General features: G+C 40.8%; 1 protein-coding gene across 1 annotated transcript in view; it reads left to right on the plus strand.

Annotated features, from left to right (window-relative positions):
- Positions 1–15,508, plus strand: part of LOC138726506 (neural-cadherin-like) — a 36,861-nt gene that overhangs the window by 10,060 nt on the left and 11,293 nt on the right. The window contains exons 6-21 of the mRNA XM_069868305.1: positions 727–838; positions 1,871–2,120; positions 3,379–3,521; positions 4,250–4,422; positions 4,795–4,963; positions 5,583–5,753; positions 6,671–6,843; positions 7,500–7,667; positions 7,989–8,238; positions 8,338–8,465; positions 9,278–9,464; positions 10,179–10,322; positions 10,842–11,125; positions 11,479–13,093; positions 14,032–14,125; positions 15,278–15,462. Of these exons, the coding sequence (XP_069724406.1) occupies positions 727–838; positions 1,871–2,120; positions 3,379–3,521; positions 4,250–4,422; positions 4,795–4,963; positions 5,583–5,753; positions 6,671–6,843; positions 7,500–7,667; positions 7,989–8,238; positions 8,338–8,465; positions 9,278–9,464; positions 10,179–10,322; positions 10,842–11,125; positions 11,479–13,093; positions 14,032–14,125; positions 15,278–15,462 (4,246 nt within the window). The remainder of the gene's footprint in view (positions 1–726; positions 839–1,870; positions 2,121–3,378; positions 3,522–4,249; positions 4,423–4,794; positions 4,964–5,582; positions 5,754–6,670; positions 6,844–7,499; positions 7,668–7,988; positions 8,239–8,337; positions 8,466–9,277; positions 9,465–10,178; positions 10,323–10,841; positions 11,126–11,478; positions 13,094–14,031; positions 14,126–15,277; positions 15,463–15,508) is intronic.

Here is a 15,508-nt window from a genome sequence, read left to right on the forward strand (position 1 = left end):
CCAACCTAAACGGTTCTGTAATATGACTTCAAAGAGGATTGTGGGATGGTTTTACAATTACATTTAGCCTAAATGTGATGCAGAGCACCTCAACCAACTCCAGACAGCCTGGAGTGTAGCAGTAGGAACCACCATAAAGGCCAATTTAACCTACTTCTTACTGCTTGGATTGTAAACAATGCAGCTGTGGACTCATGTTTGACATCGGGATAAGAAAACATTTTGAAAGGTGTTAGAAACAGAATTGTATTTCTTAGGGTTTTTTTTCCATAATCAATCCCATTTACACCTGATTTATGCTGATGTAATTGAATTCAGAACTCAGTCTTGGAGATTTATACTGCTGAAATGTAGTGTGCTTAGCTGCAGAATTTTTAGTGTTACAAATCACTGATGTGTTGGAAGATAAGATAATGGAAAAAAGATGCTTGGAAAGCAGATGGTCCATTTTCTTTTAAATTTGTAATAGGAAATAATCAATGGAGATGAAGTGAGTGGAAAATGTTGCTGTAGGGGACTGGGACTTGGCAGTTCCTAGTAGTTTGGAATCTAATATTTCAATGATTCTTAGCAGGAAAAGAGCAATCTAAGAAGAAAAAATGGCTTACCCTCTGTGCTATAGCTTCTGAAGAGCTCAAGGATGGTTTGGGGAACAATATTTCTAGAGCAATGAAGTAATTACCTTGATTCACTTTGCTGTTTAACATTCCCCTCTTTTCCTCTCAGGTTTTGGTAGTAATCACGGATGTGAATGACTGTGCCCCTGAATTTCATCAGTCAATTTACAGCAAAGTTGGTGTTCCTGAAACAGTTTCTATGACAACTGCACTTCTACAGGGTTAGTACTTCTCAAACTATTTGTTACATTCAGGGTGAGTATTCTTTCCCCTCCCACTAGCGACATCTCAGTTCTGAAGACAAAATTACCTGCCCCTGCCTGGGTAGTTGCATCTCTCTGGAGGCACATGGCACTTTGTAGCACTGAGTCGTAAGTATTTACCACTGCCAAAGCCCAAAGAGTTTTAGGGGGTGGGAGACAAAGGAGGCAAGTCTTTGTAGGATTTTGAAGTAACAAGACTTAAGTTGCGGGTAGTATTGTAGCAGCAGGCTTATAGCAACACTCCTGCAACATTTCTTCTGAAGGAAGAGAGTTGGGAATCGGAAGTTACAGACACATCGGCTCACCTCCTCTGCCTGTCTGTAGTAGTTCTGTGTGGGCTTGCTGTTGAGAATACTGCTTTTCTGCGCTAGAAGCCTCCTCTGTGGTTTCACTGTTGTGTGTGAGGTTTTGTTTGGGTGCTAGAGAAAAAGACTTTGTTTCCTCCCAATGTAACCACTGAATTAATCTTTAAACGATGATGCTCTGTGTACATTTCCGTTATGTAAACTGCAAAAATCATACACTGAAGATGTTTATAAAGACATGAGCAGGTCCTGGCAATGAAACAAGTCTATTCAACTGAACAGTTGTAGAGGGGCCTTGTCGTTTTTAACCTGCACATAAACCTCTTAGAGATCTTGAGGGAGAATAAGGGAATTAAACTACAGGGAAATTGATGTTTGTTAGTAAACAGGATTTAATCTCCTACTGTTGTACTTGGTGATGTATCCAGCAGACAAAGACAAGAGCTAGTGGCTGAATTCAGCTAGGAACTTACTTTTTTTTTTTAAACAACTTATATTCAATTAAGTGTTAATTCAATAAAAAGCACAGGGAATGGCACAGTTTTATAAATTATTTCAAGCCCCGTATGCCAAGGCAAATGCTGTTACAGTTTTATACTGCACACTGATTCTCCTGTTAAAGTGCTTAGCATTCCAATCACAAACTTTGATCTACACAATATCCTTCTCTTCTCTCTTTTAACAGTGACAGCCACTGACTGCGATTCAAAAGAGAATGCTGAAATACGATATTACACTTTGACTCAAGACTTCAGTATTACTCCTGATGGTACTATTTTTCCAGCCACACAGCTGGACTATGAGCGGCCCGACCATCTTCATGAGTTCATCATTATGGCTGTAGATAAAGGGGAAGAGCCCAAGACTGGGACAGCAACTGTTAGGATCCATACTTCGAATGTCAATGATGAAGCACCTCAATTTTCCCAGAAAATGTAAAACGTTCTTAGAACTTTGTTACCTTTGCCTTTTACTGTTGCTTTTTCAATTTTGTTTGGAAGGCTGATCATTACAGTTTGGAAACCGGCTTCAGCTCAGTCATATCTGAGTTTGACAAATGTAGGATGATCTTTTGATTCTGAGACTCTACCAGGAAAAAAACCCAACTTTTAGTTTGGTTCTTAGTTTTAACACTTAGGCATTCTTTCAATGCAGAGTAGGACTTAGGTATCCAGCTAGATAGGGGGAGTATGGACAGTCTCCTTCACAGGGCTTGCACCTACGTTTTTTCCAGTATGCACTGAAAGAGCAGGTGCAGTGATTTCAGATTGTACGATTCAAGAGGAGCTCTCCACCACCCAAGGTAATCAAGCAGAAAAGGAAGAAAACTCATCCAGGTGGAATTTTGCCTTTTAATTAGGCAATTTAGGCAAAGACAGAGTCCACAAGAGTCCACATCCCCAGTCTATAATTGTTACAGAAAAATGCTTAGGTGGCGGAATCCTAAATGACCACTGAATTAGAAAACCCACAAGATAAATGTTAGTAAGTGGAGTGAGAGCTGAGCTTTGGGATTTCTCTGAGGGAGAGGTCTGCCGTGTGCTTAGCCTGGCCTGTGCTCAATCAGATAAAGTGATAAATATTTGGGACTCGGCTAAAGCAGAGGGCTTTTCTCCTCCCGAGAGTGTAACGCTTAGGCTGATAATGCCTCTTAAGAGCTTACAATGTCAGTGCTGGGTCTGGGCTTGAGAAAAGATTGTTTGTAAAACTGGCATTATGAGCATTTCTTCCAGATCTGATTCTGCTCTTGGTTGTGCTGGTGCGCAGACCACGCTGAAAGTGCTTTGGCAGCTTGAGTGAGAATGTGTGCTGTAACGAGCAGTGCTTTAGTTTAACATGTTTGCTTTGAGGCTGTGAATCATGCAGCTCATTTTTTTAAATTAAATAAGACATAGTGAATTCTGCATTTAGCCCAAATCTTGTTGTGAAGGGAAGCCTCAAAGCTTCAGTCATGCTGAAAGTTTGCAGTGGAAATCTATGGCAGGTAACAAGACATGGGTGATTGGTCAGATTGTCAGTGCTATTGTTGCACTCGTTAATGAAGGAGCATCTTATCAATGTAATTATATTAATAAATTACAAATCCCTGTGTACCCTGTGTGCAGGTAGTCAGCAGGTGTTGCAAAGCATAGCTCTGAAGGAATTATTTCTTGTCTAAATTCATAAATGTGTTATCATCGTTTCTTTTAACAGCTACAGGAGCTTTGTTTCTGAAGATGCGGGCCCGCACACACTCATTGCCACAGTCAATGCCGTTGACCCCGACGGAGATGGTGTGACATACGATATTCTGTCTGGGAATCAAAACGGAAACTTTGTTATTGACCCTAAGAAAGGTAATTACCCAGTACGTCTTTGCTGCTGCAGTCATAACATGGATTCTGATGTGATGCAGCTTGAATTTGGTCTTCATTAGGCAGCAGTTATAAAAATTGAATAGGAAATGCTATTTTTGAAGCTAATACTATCCTAGTGTAAAAAAGTGCAGGCCACAGATGCAATTAGAATCATAGAATCACAGAACCATTAAGGCTGGAAAAGATTTGTAAGCTCATCCAGTCCAACCGTCAGCTCAACCCCACTGAGCCTGCTAAACCATGTCCCAGAGTGCCACATCTGCATGTTATTTGAACACCTCTGGGGTTGGTAACTCCACCAGTGAACAATGGCTCTAGACTACCTCATAATGTTAAAAAAATTGTATCATTTTCTTATGTATAATTGACTTGTATTACTTGTTCATTGCTTGCTTTCAGTCAGTGACTTAGTGTTATTATAGATAACAGGTAACTTAACAGACAGTAACTTAATAGAGAATGTTATTATGGCTAACCTAAGTGTCACATTCCAAAATCTCAAACAAGGATTTGAATAACATTTAATCCAGAAAACCAGTTTCTCAGACTGTGGTAAAAACACCATAGCTAAATTAAACTCTAGCAGCTTCGTGGTTTATTGGTGAATGGGTAAACCAAAATGGTTTGTTGTTGTGCTTACTCATGAGAAGAATAACAGTAACTAGTTAACGTAGTAACCAAACCACAACTGATTATTGCCTTTGCAGGGCTAGTTAGACTTCGCTCAAGTCCATTTCCTAAGCTGCAGGGAACACAATACATACTCAATGTCACAGCTACTGATGATAATGCCTCTGGAGGGCCCCATTCTCTCACCAGTACTGCCCAGATCATTGTGAACATAGATGATGTCAACAACAACAAGCCCGTCTTTCAGAAGGTAAATCAGTAAGCTGTCCTCAAGTTACCTTGTGTAGAACCCCGTTTTTGACCAAAGCTGTGCTGTGTGTTGGGCAAGTGTATCCCTTCTGTTTTGTAAGGCTTTTGCTAATAGAGAAGAATATTTGCATTTGGAAATACATCTTTTCATTAGTTGGAGATGCTCAGCGGCCTGATGTCATGTGTTGTTTGTGTAACTGCAAACCAGCAAGGGGAGTCTGTAAATTCGTCACTGTACAGATAAAACATTAATGTCAGTGCATGTGAATGGAAGGATAGCTCAGTCTTTTTTCTTTTTTCCCCTCCAGTATGTCTTTAAATCAATTGGCATGGTAAGCCCTCACTTTTTCTTTTATTTTCTCCCCTCTCTTAGTGTCAGTCCTACCAGGAACAGGCTTCTGTGTTGGAGAACCAGCCTCCAGGGACAGTTGTGCTGCAGGTTGAAGCCACTGATGCTGATGAAGGAATCAATGGTATGGTGAAGTATGGCTTGATGCACAGAGCTGGAGTCCTGCCAGCATTTAGCATCCATCCTGACACAGGTAAAACAAATATCAGAACTGGTACTGGCATCTACAGGAACCGCTTCATTACACTGGTGCGGAAAAAGCTTAAATAAAATCAGACTTTGTGCTTTTTCATTGAGTTTTTTGATTGCAGTCAAAATATAAACTGCATTAACTGCTTGGACAAATATTTTCCTTTTAGTTAGTGTCCAATAATGAACTGATGTTTTCCCTGAAGGGGGAATGTTTTGCTGTGTGAAATAACTTCTGTGGTTTTGTGACTAGGTTTTAAAACCCACCATATTTTAAGTGTACTTTATCTTACAACATTGCTAATGGCACATAAATGATTTATCTAAATGACAGTAGCCTTACAGACAGCAAAAAGACTAAATTTTGGAGGGCCAAAGCTTAATTTGGGATGAGACGTGGCTTTTAGCTGTACTTACTGCTCTTCAATGTAACTTTTTTTTTTTTTTAATAAGCTCATTCTCCTAAAGTTAGTTTGGTACTTATTTAAGTCCAATTAGGTGTAAATAGAAGTGTCTATGAAGTTTGTGTTTGCCCGAGCAGTACAGGTTGAGTGGTTGCAATTGTTAAATCTTGTGACTGGATCCTTGAACCTGAAGAATACGTCTATTTCATCTGTTTTCAGGAGTTTTGACAACTGCTCAGGTATTTGATCGAGAAAAACAGAGGGAATATCCTATCACCGTGACAGCAACGGATCAGGCAGTGGAGCCGCTCATTGGAATATGTCAGATAAATGTTGTCATCCTGGACCAAAATGACAATGATCCCAGATTTGAAAACGCCCGCTATGAATGTAATTGAGAGTCATTGGATAGAGTGTCGGTGCCCTGAGTGTGAGCTCACCTGATGTCTGAGATTCTGGGGTTCTGCCTTGCCAGGCAGCAGGTGTAGTGCCCAGCGAGGTGACTGCAGCCAGACTTGCACTTACCTTAACTAATTGCAGAAGGGTTATTCTGTGCAGTGTGAGCAGTGCAGTCCTGACCCGGGGGCCTCCCTGAGGGTCGTGAGGGGAGAATTCCTTGAAGCAATGGTGATGTCAGTACCTTTCCTTCCCTGAGCGCATCAAGGGCCCGTGGTGCTACACAGAGACATTACAGGTGTGAGTGTGCAGCGCTGAGCACTAATTATATCCTTTGCTTTCTGATTTATAGATCTTTGTGATAGCTTTTGGTTACATTCTTTTCCCTTTCCTATTTGGATGTCATCATTTCTTCTGTTTGCCGTTTTACCTTTCTTTCGTGGTTCTCCTAAAACCCCTTCCTGTTTAAGGATAAACACCCAGAGGCGCACAATATTAATAAAACAATGAAACCTGATAATTCTCAGTGAGTTACACTGTGCAGATCCTAGAAAGCAATATCATCCTCCTCTTCTGGGTTTATGCAATAAATTCACATTCCATTTATGTGTATTTCATACAGAGCAGTTAGTGCCTTAGTAAAAATACAAGACAAAAATAACAGTAGTATCTTATGTGAAAGAATTCTAGGCTATGAATGTGATAATCTGAAGTTCAACTATGATCCACAGCTCTGGAGTGGTAGCAGCTCTTTAAAATACTCAGTTTGATTTTGATGGCCACTGTTCCAAGGAAGACAAAATTATGGCTTCCATACATTGTTATTTTAGTGTTTCTTCATTTCTTGGTAAGATTTTCATGGTGCTTTAGGGAATTAGTGATCGGTTTGAATTATTCTTCCCTTACATTAGATTTCCTAAGAGAGGACACAAGAGTTGGAACCAGCTTTCTTCGTGTTGCAGCCCACGATGATGACTACAGCTCAAATGCTGCCATTACTTATTCCATAGCAAATGAAGAACCCAATTATTTACAAATTAATCCTACTACAGGCTGGGTGTTTGTGAACCAACCCATCTCTCAGGTATAGCTCTTGCTTTTCTTTTTAAGTTGGGTCTCTAAATATGTCATAGGAGGAACCGAAGTCACAAGTTTGTCCTCACCTCCATGTTACTCCTTCACATTAGAGGATCAATACATCCTGTTTAAATTAAACATGAGTTTCAGCCTTTTAGCTGGAGGTCATTGGCTGTGAATTGCATTTAAGCAAGCCCTGCTTTCAGCTGAGAAGTGGCAGCTAAGAGCACCACCTCTGAGAACTTGTTCCTCCCATTTCATCAGCTTTGGCATTCTAATACTAAGGACTGGAGGGCTGAGACTGTAAACAGGAAAGCAAGAACCCAGGTGCAGGACTTCACTATGTAACAGACAATGAGTTAAGACACAAACCTGAATGTGAAAGAAAATGAAGTTTTTCTTCTGATACAGATTCTTAACTTGATACATTAGTCATGATGGGCTAAGTGCAACTGTCCCTCAGGAAGGTGAAGGCATAATTAACAAGTCCCCTCCCTCTGGGAGGGAGTACTGAGCTCAGTACTCTGCAGGTGTGGATGTTTTTCTTCTGTACAGGTGTTTCTAAGTGTGCCTTTAATTTTATATATTCATTTGTTTTGGAAAAAAGCTCATCAGAGCCCTGATCAAGGCCTTCTGTAAGTAATCGTTTTTTTTCCTGCTCAGAGATCTTCTATAATTCAAGATATTATTGCCACAGATGGAGGCAATAGGAGCAGTAAAGTTGAACTTGCGGTAACTATTACCAGTGCAGAAAACCAGCCTCCACAGTGGGAAAGAGACAGCTACGAAGTTGTTATTCCAGAGAATACCACACGAGATACGTCAGTTTTGGTAAGGTTGGGACTGATTTCGAACAGTTTGCCCAGAGAAATCATGGCTGCCCCATCCCTGGGGATGTTCAAGGCTAGGTTGGATGGGGCTTAGAGCAACCTGATCCAGTGGAAGGTGTTCCTGCCCATAGCAGGGGATTGGAACTGGGTTGACTTTAAGGTCCCTTTGGACCCAAACCATTCTGTGATTCTATAAAGAAATACCTGTCCTTGTGTATTTGGTTGAGAGCTGAAGATCTGGGACAGTCAATACACAAAAGCTTTTAGAAATGTTGCTGTATTTACAGAAGTGTTGATTATGCAAACTCTTTGAACTGTGCAGACAATCAAAGCAACTTCTCCCCTTGGTGATCCCCGTGTGACTTATAATCTAGAAGAGGGCCTTGTTCCTGAGAGCAACATGCCAGTACGTTTCTACCTGACTCCAAACAGACATGAGGGTTCTGCTTCAATCCTGGTAGCTGAGCCACTTGATTATGAAACAACAAAGAGCTTTCTGCTGAGGGTTCGAGCACAGAACGTTGCTGCAGTTCCTCTGGCGGCGTTCACCACGGTCTATATTAATGTAACAGGTGTGTAAGCTGTTCGGTGATGTTATAGTATCGTCATAGTACATTTTCGTCATTGAAGCTTTATAGTTTTCTCTTTACACTCTCTTCTTGGTGTTTTAGATGTCAATGACAATGTCCCATTCTTCACTTCATCTATTTACGAAGCCTCAGTAACAGAGGGAGCTGATGTTGGGACATTTGTCGTTCAGGTGTCTGCCACCGACCTTGACCTTGGTCAGAATGGTGAGGTAAGCAAGTGGGGAACCACATCTTTATGATGAAAGGTATGGAATAATTTATGAACAACAGCTAAATAGATTAGAAGGCTTCAACCTACAAAAGGAAGGACTAATAGGGAAACATGAGAGGAAATAAAGTAGTTAATTACATGTTTCTCTGTCTTGCCATGTGAAAAATGCAACTAAAGCTCGTAGTTGTGAGATGGGAAACGAAGAAGGAAATATTTGTACAACCTGTAGATCACGTGAAAAACTTGCTTTGGTTTGGAAAGGCCTGCAGAGACCTAAAATGTGATTAGATAAATCAATGGAAGAAAAAACATATATTAAAAGCTTCTGCGAGTTGTAAATCATTGGGCGCGCTGAAAACGGAATCCTTTACAAGATATGTCAATTTAACACCAAAAATGGATGTATTTGTTACTGATTGTCAAAATTGAAGGTGGATGAATCTTTAGAACAAGAATGGAAGCTAAAGTCACGTGCATGAAAATGGAGACATGGTCTGTGATACTGGGCAAGTACCAGTTCAGCTTGCCTGTGGCTGTTACCTTAGTGCCTGTGACCCTTAGCTGAGTGTGAGTGCTGTTCCATTGGCACTGTGCAAACGTGAACTTGGGATCTGATTAGACAAGACAAGTTTATTTCCTTTACATGCAAGGTAGTGAGTTGAATTCAAACCAGAATGGTCAAGCTGGCAGTTTTACCCACCTTCTGGTCTTGGATACGAGCCTGTTCTTCCTTTCTTGAAGTACTTACATAGTTGTGAACTCTCCAACCAAAGGGAAATGTAGATTAACAAATTCTTTTTAATCCTTTAGATAATTTATTCCCTATTACGTGACAGTGGCAGGGACTACACGTATTTTCACTTGGACTCACAGACGGGCTCAATATACACTGCCTCAGTGTTTGACAGAGAGAAGAAGGGGTCCTATCTTCTAGAAGTCCAATCAATAGATGGCTCTGAATCAGCTCGACCTGGAAAGCATGGGAAGCCAAACTCTGGTAAGAGGCAGACGTCTGTGGCAAGCATGGACTGGTCTCTTAAAACAGAAGCCTTTTTTTCAGTACTTCTGAAATAGTGTCCGTTGTTTTGGATTTGTGAGTTATTTTTTTACTATTTGTTTGTGCAACAGTTATGTCAGAGGTGGAAGAGATATTTTATATGATGATTAGGCAAGTTTTTTGTTCTGAAATGAAAAGAAAACTAGGGCTTCATAGTTAGAGTTTAGAGACTGTTTCCTAGATAGCAAAGATGTACCCATTAGCTGTAGGATGTAGATAATTAGGTAGTGGAGGTGTTTCTCAGAGCACTGCATATGGTATTTTATTCAGTCAAAAGTAATGATGAATTATGATGCGGGAAAGTTCAAGACAGAAAATCCCATTCTCCACTGAGGGCCGTGCTGAAACAACGACTTAAAATTTGGCTTTTGTGGCTTCAAGACAAAAAGTTACCACTGAGAACTGTACAATTTTCATATTAGGCATCAATTATTCACATATTATCTGTTTAAACAAATTGAATGTGGCATTCACTTGATATCCAAGTGCTTTTGAATAATGTTGGTGTATGTATTGTCCATAACCCTGAGGGTTTGTTTCTGTATTATCTGCTTATTCGTCTTCATTTAGTGTGCAGCTAGACAGTTTCAGTAATTGTAGCTGACAGAAGTGGCACAGCTGAGTATTTTAATCTCTTGTTTCTTGTCTCTCTAGACACGGCCTACGTGCGCATTTTTATCAGCGATGTGAATGATAACAAGCCAATCTTCACTCAAAGTGTCTATGAAGTAAACGTGGATGAGGACCTGGATGTGGGCTCGACTATCATTACAGTCAGTGCTAATGATGAAGATGAAGGTAATGTAATGGGATTCCCCATAGCTGGGTCTAAAATATTAATGAGGTAATTTCAGCACACCAAGACACATTTAGTGGTGTTAGAGAGGAAAATGTCTCTTTGTTTCTATATTTTAAAACTTCTTTCAGTGTGAGCTGAGTGGACATGAACATTAGTTCGTAATGGAGCTGCGAGGCATAAGTCAAATAACTCTCATTTTGGGAGACAATGCGTTAATGTGGGTGATGGGGAAAAATTTCTGTGTCAGCAAATACAAATCTATTATAAATCGTATCGTTTTCTTACAAATGGGCGCTGATAAAAATGTCCTGGTAACTAGAATGAATAAGACTTGATCTGTGAGATTCATTTGCTTTCTCTATAGGCAGTATAGTTGTATGACAGCTGCATGTTTTAAAAGACCACAGAACTATAATACCAAAAATCAGTCATTGTATGATTTTTGCTTCATCTAAGTGTTCCATGTTTCAGTCTCCTTCAAGAAATGTGTGTTTTCTGACACTATTGGTCATTGGCAGGAACAAATGCTAAATTACGCTATCAGATCACAGCTGGAAACACAGGAGGAGTCCTGGGTGTGGAACCAGAAACAGGAACCATTTTTATTGCCCAACCACTGGATTACGAAGAAACAAAAATGTACGAGATTCACTTGTTGGCCTCTGATGGGAAATGGGAAGATTATGCGGTTATCATCATCAATGTATTGAATAAAAATGATGAGACTCCAGTTTTTTCAATCAATGAATACTATGGAAGTATAATTGAGGAACTGGATGGGTTGCCAGTCTTTGTACTTCAGGTAGGGTGTGCAGTTTTGGAGATGAGACTGTTTCAATAAAAGATAGGTAAAAGAGGGTAAGGAGGATGAATCATTTGTGGTACTAAAAAGTAAATAGCGCACATTTTAAAGGAGATATCAACATAGTGTATGAAAACACAAAACATTAGTTTGGCATTAGAGTATCTACGTTATTTTAGACTATTTACTGACTGAATTGTCCCTCAGCCACCTCTCGTTTGCCATTCCTCTGGCATCAATAAATGGCATGATGTACTTTTGCTTGCACTCAGTTAGCCTGTAGCAGCGTGTAGGATGTAATGCAACCCTTGCATAGTTCATAATCTCTGTCTTTATTCTCAAAACTTTTGTAGGTCATGGCAAAGGATCCTGATAGTAGCGTGGGTGAAGGAGATCTGAGGTACTCACTCCACGGGCATGGTGCCACCGATATTTTCACGATGGATGAGAAAACGGGCAGCATTTACTCGCACAAGAGGCTGGATCGGGAAGAGAGAGCACTGTGGAGGTTTGTTGTATTGGCTACTGATGAAGGTGGAGAAGGACTTACGGGATTTGCGGATGTAATCATTAATGTGTGGGATGTAAATGACAATGCCCCCATGTTCACGTGCATGCCTGATGGTTGCAATGGAAACATCTTTGAAAATTCTCCTGCAGACACATTAGTCATGGAAATGGGTGCAGTTGATCGTGATGATCCAAATGTAGGTCTTAATGCTGTCCTGACTTACAGGATAACAGAGAATGTGAAAAATGAGTTTGGCACCAACATGTTTCGTATCAATCCCAGTACTGGTACAATCCATGTAGCGGGGGGAATGCTGGACAGAGAGAGGACAGCACGTTATTTCCTTACTGTTGAAGTGAGAGATGGAGGAGGGCTGACAGGAACTGGCACGGCCACTATCTGGGTTGCAGATGTCAATGACCACATACCTAAATTCACCGAGAAGATCTGGCAGGCAACAATTCCTGAAAACAGCGCCGTCGACTCAGAAGTTCTGCGAGTGTGTGCTTTAGATGCTGATGTTGGGGAAAATGCAGATTTAACATTCAGTATTGCTGGGGGAGACCCAGACCAGAAGTTTTATATTGGGAATGACAGAGAGTGGCAGTGTGCCTCCATTCGACTGAAGAAAAGATTGGATTTTGAGAATGCACGCGAAAGACAGTTCAATCTCACTATTGCAGTGGAAGATCTTGACTTCTCTAGTATCGCACTGTGTCTGATTGAAGTTGAAGACTCCAATGACCACAGCCCTGTTTTCCTTTCTCAGTTTATTCAGACAAGTCCTCTCTTTGAAAACCTGCCTGTAGGTACTACAGTAGCCACTGTGACGGCTACAGACAAGGATTCTGGTTTGAATGGGAACATTATATATTCCATAAAGTCAGATTCAGATCCTATGAGACAGTTTGCAGTTGACCAATATGGTCATGTGGTTGTGGCAAACATGCTGGATCGTGAAGTCATTCAAAAATACAGCTTAATTGTAGAAGCTTCAGATCAAGGGACACCTGCTCGCACTGGGAGCGTTACAGTTTTGATTAATTTGCTTGATGTTAATGACAATGGCCCAATGTTTGAGGCACCATACGTGCCTGTAGTCTGGGAAAATATACCGAGGCCTGAAATAGTGCGTATGAACCATACATCAACACTGCTTCATGTTTTTGATCCAGACAGTGAGGAAAATGGGCCACCCTTTACATTTTCATTGCCACCGGGTTATCAGGATTCTTTGGATTTTTCTCTTACTGACAACAGAAATAACACAGCAACTGTAACTGCTTTGAGGCCCTTTGACAGAGAAAAGCAGAAGGTGTTTTACCTGCCAGTGGTTATAAGAGATAGTGGGATTCCAGCCATGAGCTCTACGAACACCCTGACTATAACCATTGGAGATGAAAATGACAACTGCCATGAGTCTGGCCATAAAGACGTCTACGTGTACGGTCTCGAAGGTAAGCGCTGTCTGGTGTTACATCAGGTTCAGGAATATAGCACTGTTTTACATGTAACTTCTCTTGTGGGTGTTGACTTATTTCTGTAAATGATTTACATGTTTCTTGGGGGTGTCCAAGGCCAGGAAAGCTGGGGAGGGGCCCTTGATCAGAGAGTGCAGGGATAGGATGAGGGGAAATGGTTTTCAGCTGAAAGGGGGCAAGATTTAGGTTAGATATTGGGAAGAAATTATTTCCTGTGAGTGTGGTGAGGCCGTGGCCCAGGTTGTCCAGAGAAGTCGTGGATGCCCCGTGCCTGGAAGTGTCCAGGGTTGGATGGGGCTTGGAGCAACTTGATCCAGTGGGAGGTGTCCCTGCCCACGGCAGAGGGGGTGGAACCGGATGGGCTTTAAGATCCCTTCCAACCTAAACCATTGCATGAATCAGTGATTCCATAGAGTTTCTCCTTTTGCTATTTTACAGCAGCTGCTTGGATGTTCCACTTCTTCCACTGGCACAGCTTGGTGGCTTCTTGCCCATGCCCTTTCCTCAGTCATGTCTTTCTCTCACAGCTGCACCCCTAGGAAGCTCCCTCTCTTTTGCTGGATTCCCTGGTGTGCCTTTTGGATAGGAGAGCAGCAACAAAACATTGGAATGTTAACTCCTGATGTGGTGATTTCTTTTTATTGTCTGAGAATTTTATAGAGTTGATTTATGAATCATTCTGTGGTTGTTTTCAGCTTTTCTTCTCTCCTGTGCCATCCATAGTGCACTCCCCTTCCCAGAACTGGCAGAAATCAGCTGACAAGCTGTGTGTTTCTTTAAGAATCTTGGATCAGAACCATCAGCAAACTGAGCAGGAATCTGAAAATAATAAGTGCAGTAATGAATGTGGCAGAATATAAAGTACACTGAAGAGCAAAAATTAAATGCAGATTTATTATAATTTATCTCAACAGGAAAATGGTCAACAACAGTGCTCGGGGAAGTGTTTGTGCTGGATCAAGATGACTGGGACAATAAAACATTTCTCTCTGAAGGAAAACTGCTCAAGTGAGGATTGTATTTGTGTCAGAATGAGTAATATTTATGCTTCTGTAATTATTTTACTGTGTATTCTGTTCAGGATGTGCAGAGAGCCAGTGTTTTAAGGAAGGTACCTTCTGGATGCTCTTTTTCTTTTTCCCTTGGGTAACTGGGTGTTAAGAAATTAAAGCATGAAATATTCTTTCCAAGAGAATGCAGGATCATACCGTGATGTTGATTTTTAGTCAGATGTCATCATTAATTCATTTAAAAATGTGCATTCTGTGACATCCAATTCAAAAATAGGCAGACTTTTTAATGCTTGCCCTCAAACATTAGAGTTGATGGAATACAAATCCCAGACTTAAAAGGGCAAAATGGAATCATTTCATCAAAAGTGGAAGGGAATTTGGTGATTTCCATTGATAGCTAAATTTACAATCGCATGTGAAAGCCATGACTTATAGATTTGAGAAGTTTTCTCTGTCAGTCTAAATGTTGAATTGAATCCTTATTTCCTTCCTATACGTTATTTATTCATATACATGAAATGGTATTTGCTTTCACTGCATGCTGCTTGAAACACAGAAAAGGATGCAGAAATGAATGTGAATTTCTCTCCACTGCGAATAAGAGTTTAAAAGCTTTAATTTCAATGTTTAAAAGCTTTATGTAGCCCTAAGTTAAAGACTGACTGTCTGTCAGCAGCCCCTCGGCCTCTTTCTGGGTTTGGAGGTTACTGTTCCCTAATAGTGGTCAAGGAATATTCCCATAATTATTGATTACTGTCCCTTTGCAGTGGCAGATGAAGACGATATCAGATTTCATACAGACCTTATCCTATTCCATGTGGATAAATGAGAATCTGGACCGACCCTGTTTGGTTTTGTCACCTTCTAGGACTTTTCTCCCAGCCCTGCCTGTGATGACTGTGTTGAACCCTATGGTTCAACTACACGCTGCTTTTATTCAGGAATGAGAAAGTGTGAGGACTTGCAAGTGGCGAAAACGGCTTTTTATTAGCTTTGCAGATTGTCCTTTCTGAAAGCACCTTTCTGATGCTTTTCTGAGATTGTTTGCTAATTCCCATACGTTGTGATCCTGTAACCTTCATAGTAACATGTCAGGCCTTCGGAATTGTGTCAGTGAATAAAGTTCTCAGTTGTGGTTTATGTCTAGGTCTTTCAGGTTGAATCAGAGGACTGGCTCTTTAATGATGGTGGATAACACTCCTCAAGGAACATACAACCTAAACGTGAGAGTTTCTGATGGAGTTTGTCCTGATGTCATATCAACAGTACAAATCCATGTCAAAGAGCTGGAAAATGAAGCCATACAAAACTCAGCCACTGTGCGTCTGTCAGGTTAGTTTTATTTGCTGATGAGAGTTTAGATCAGCTGCTTCTGTAA

The sequence above is a fragment of the Phaenicophaeus curvirostris genome, chromosome 14 (assembly GCF_032191515.1).
Source record: "Phaenicophaeus curvirostris isolate KB17595 chromosome 14, BPBGC_Pcur_1.0, whole genome shotgun sequence".
Lineage (NCBI taxonomy): Eukaryota > Metazoa > Chordata > Aves > Cuculiformes > Cuculidae > Phaenicophaeus > Phaenicophaeus curvirostris.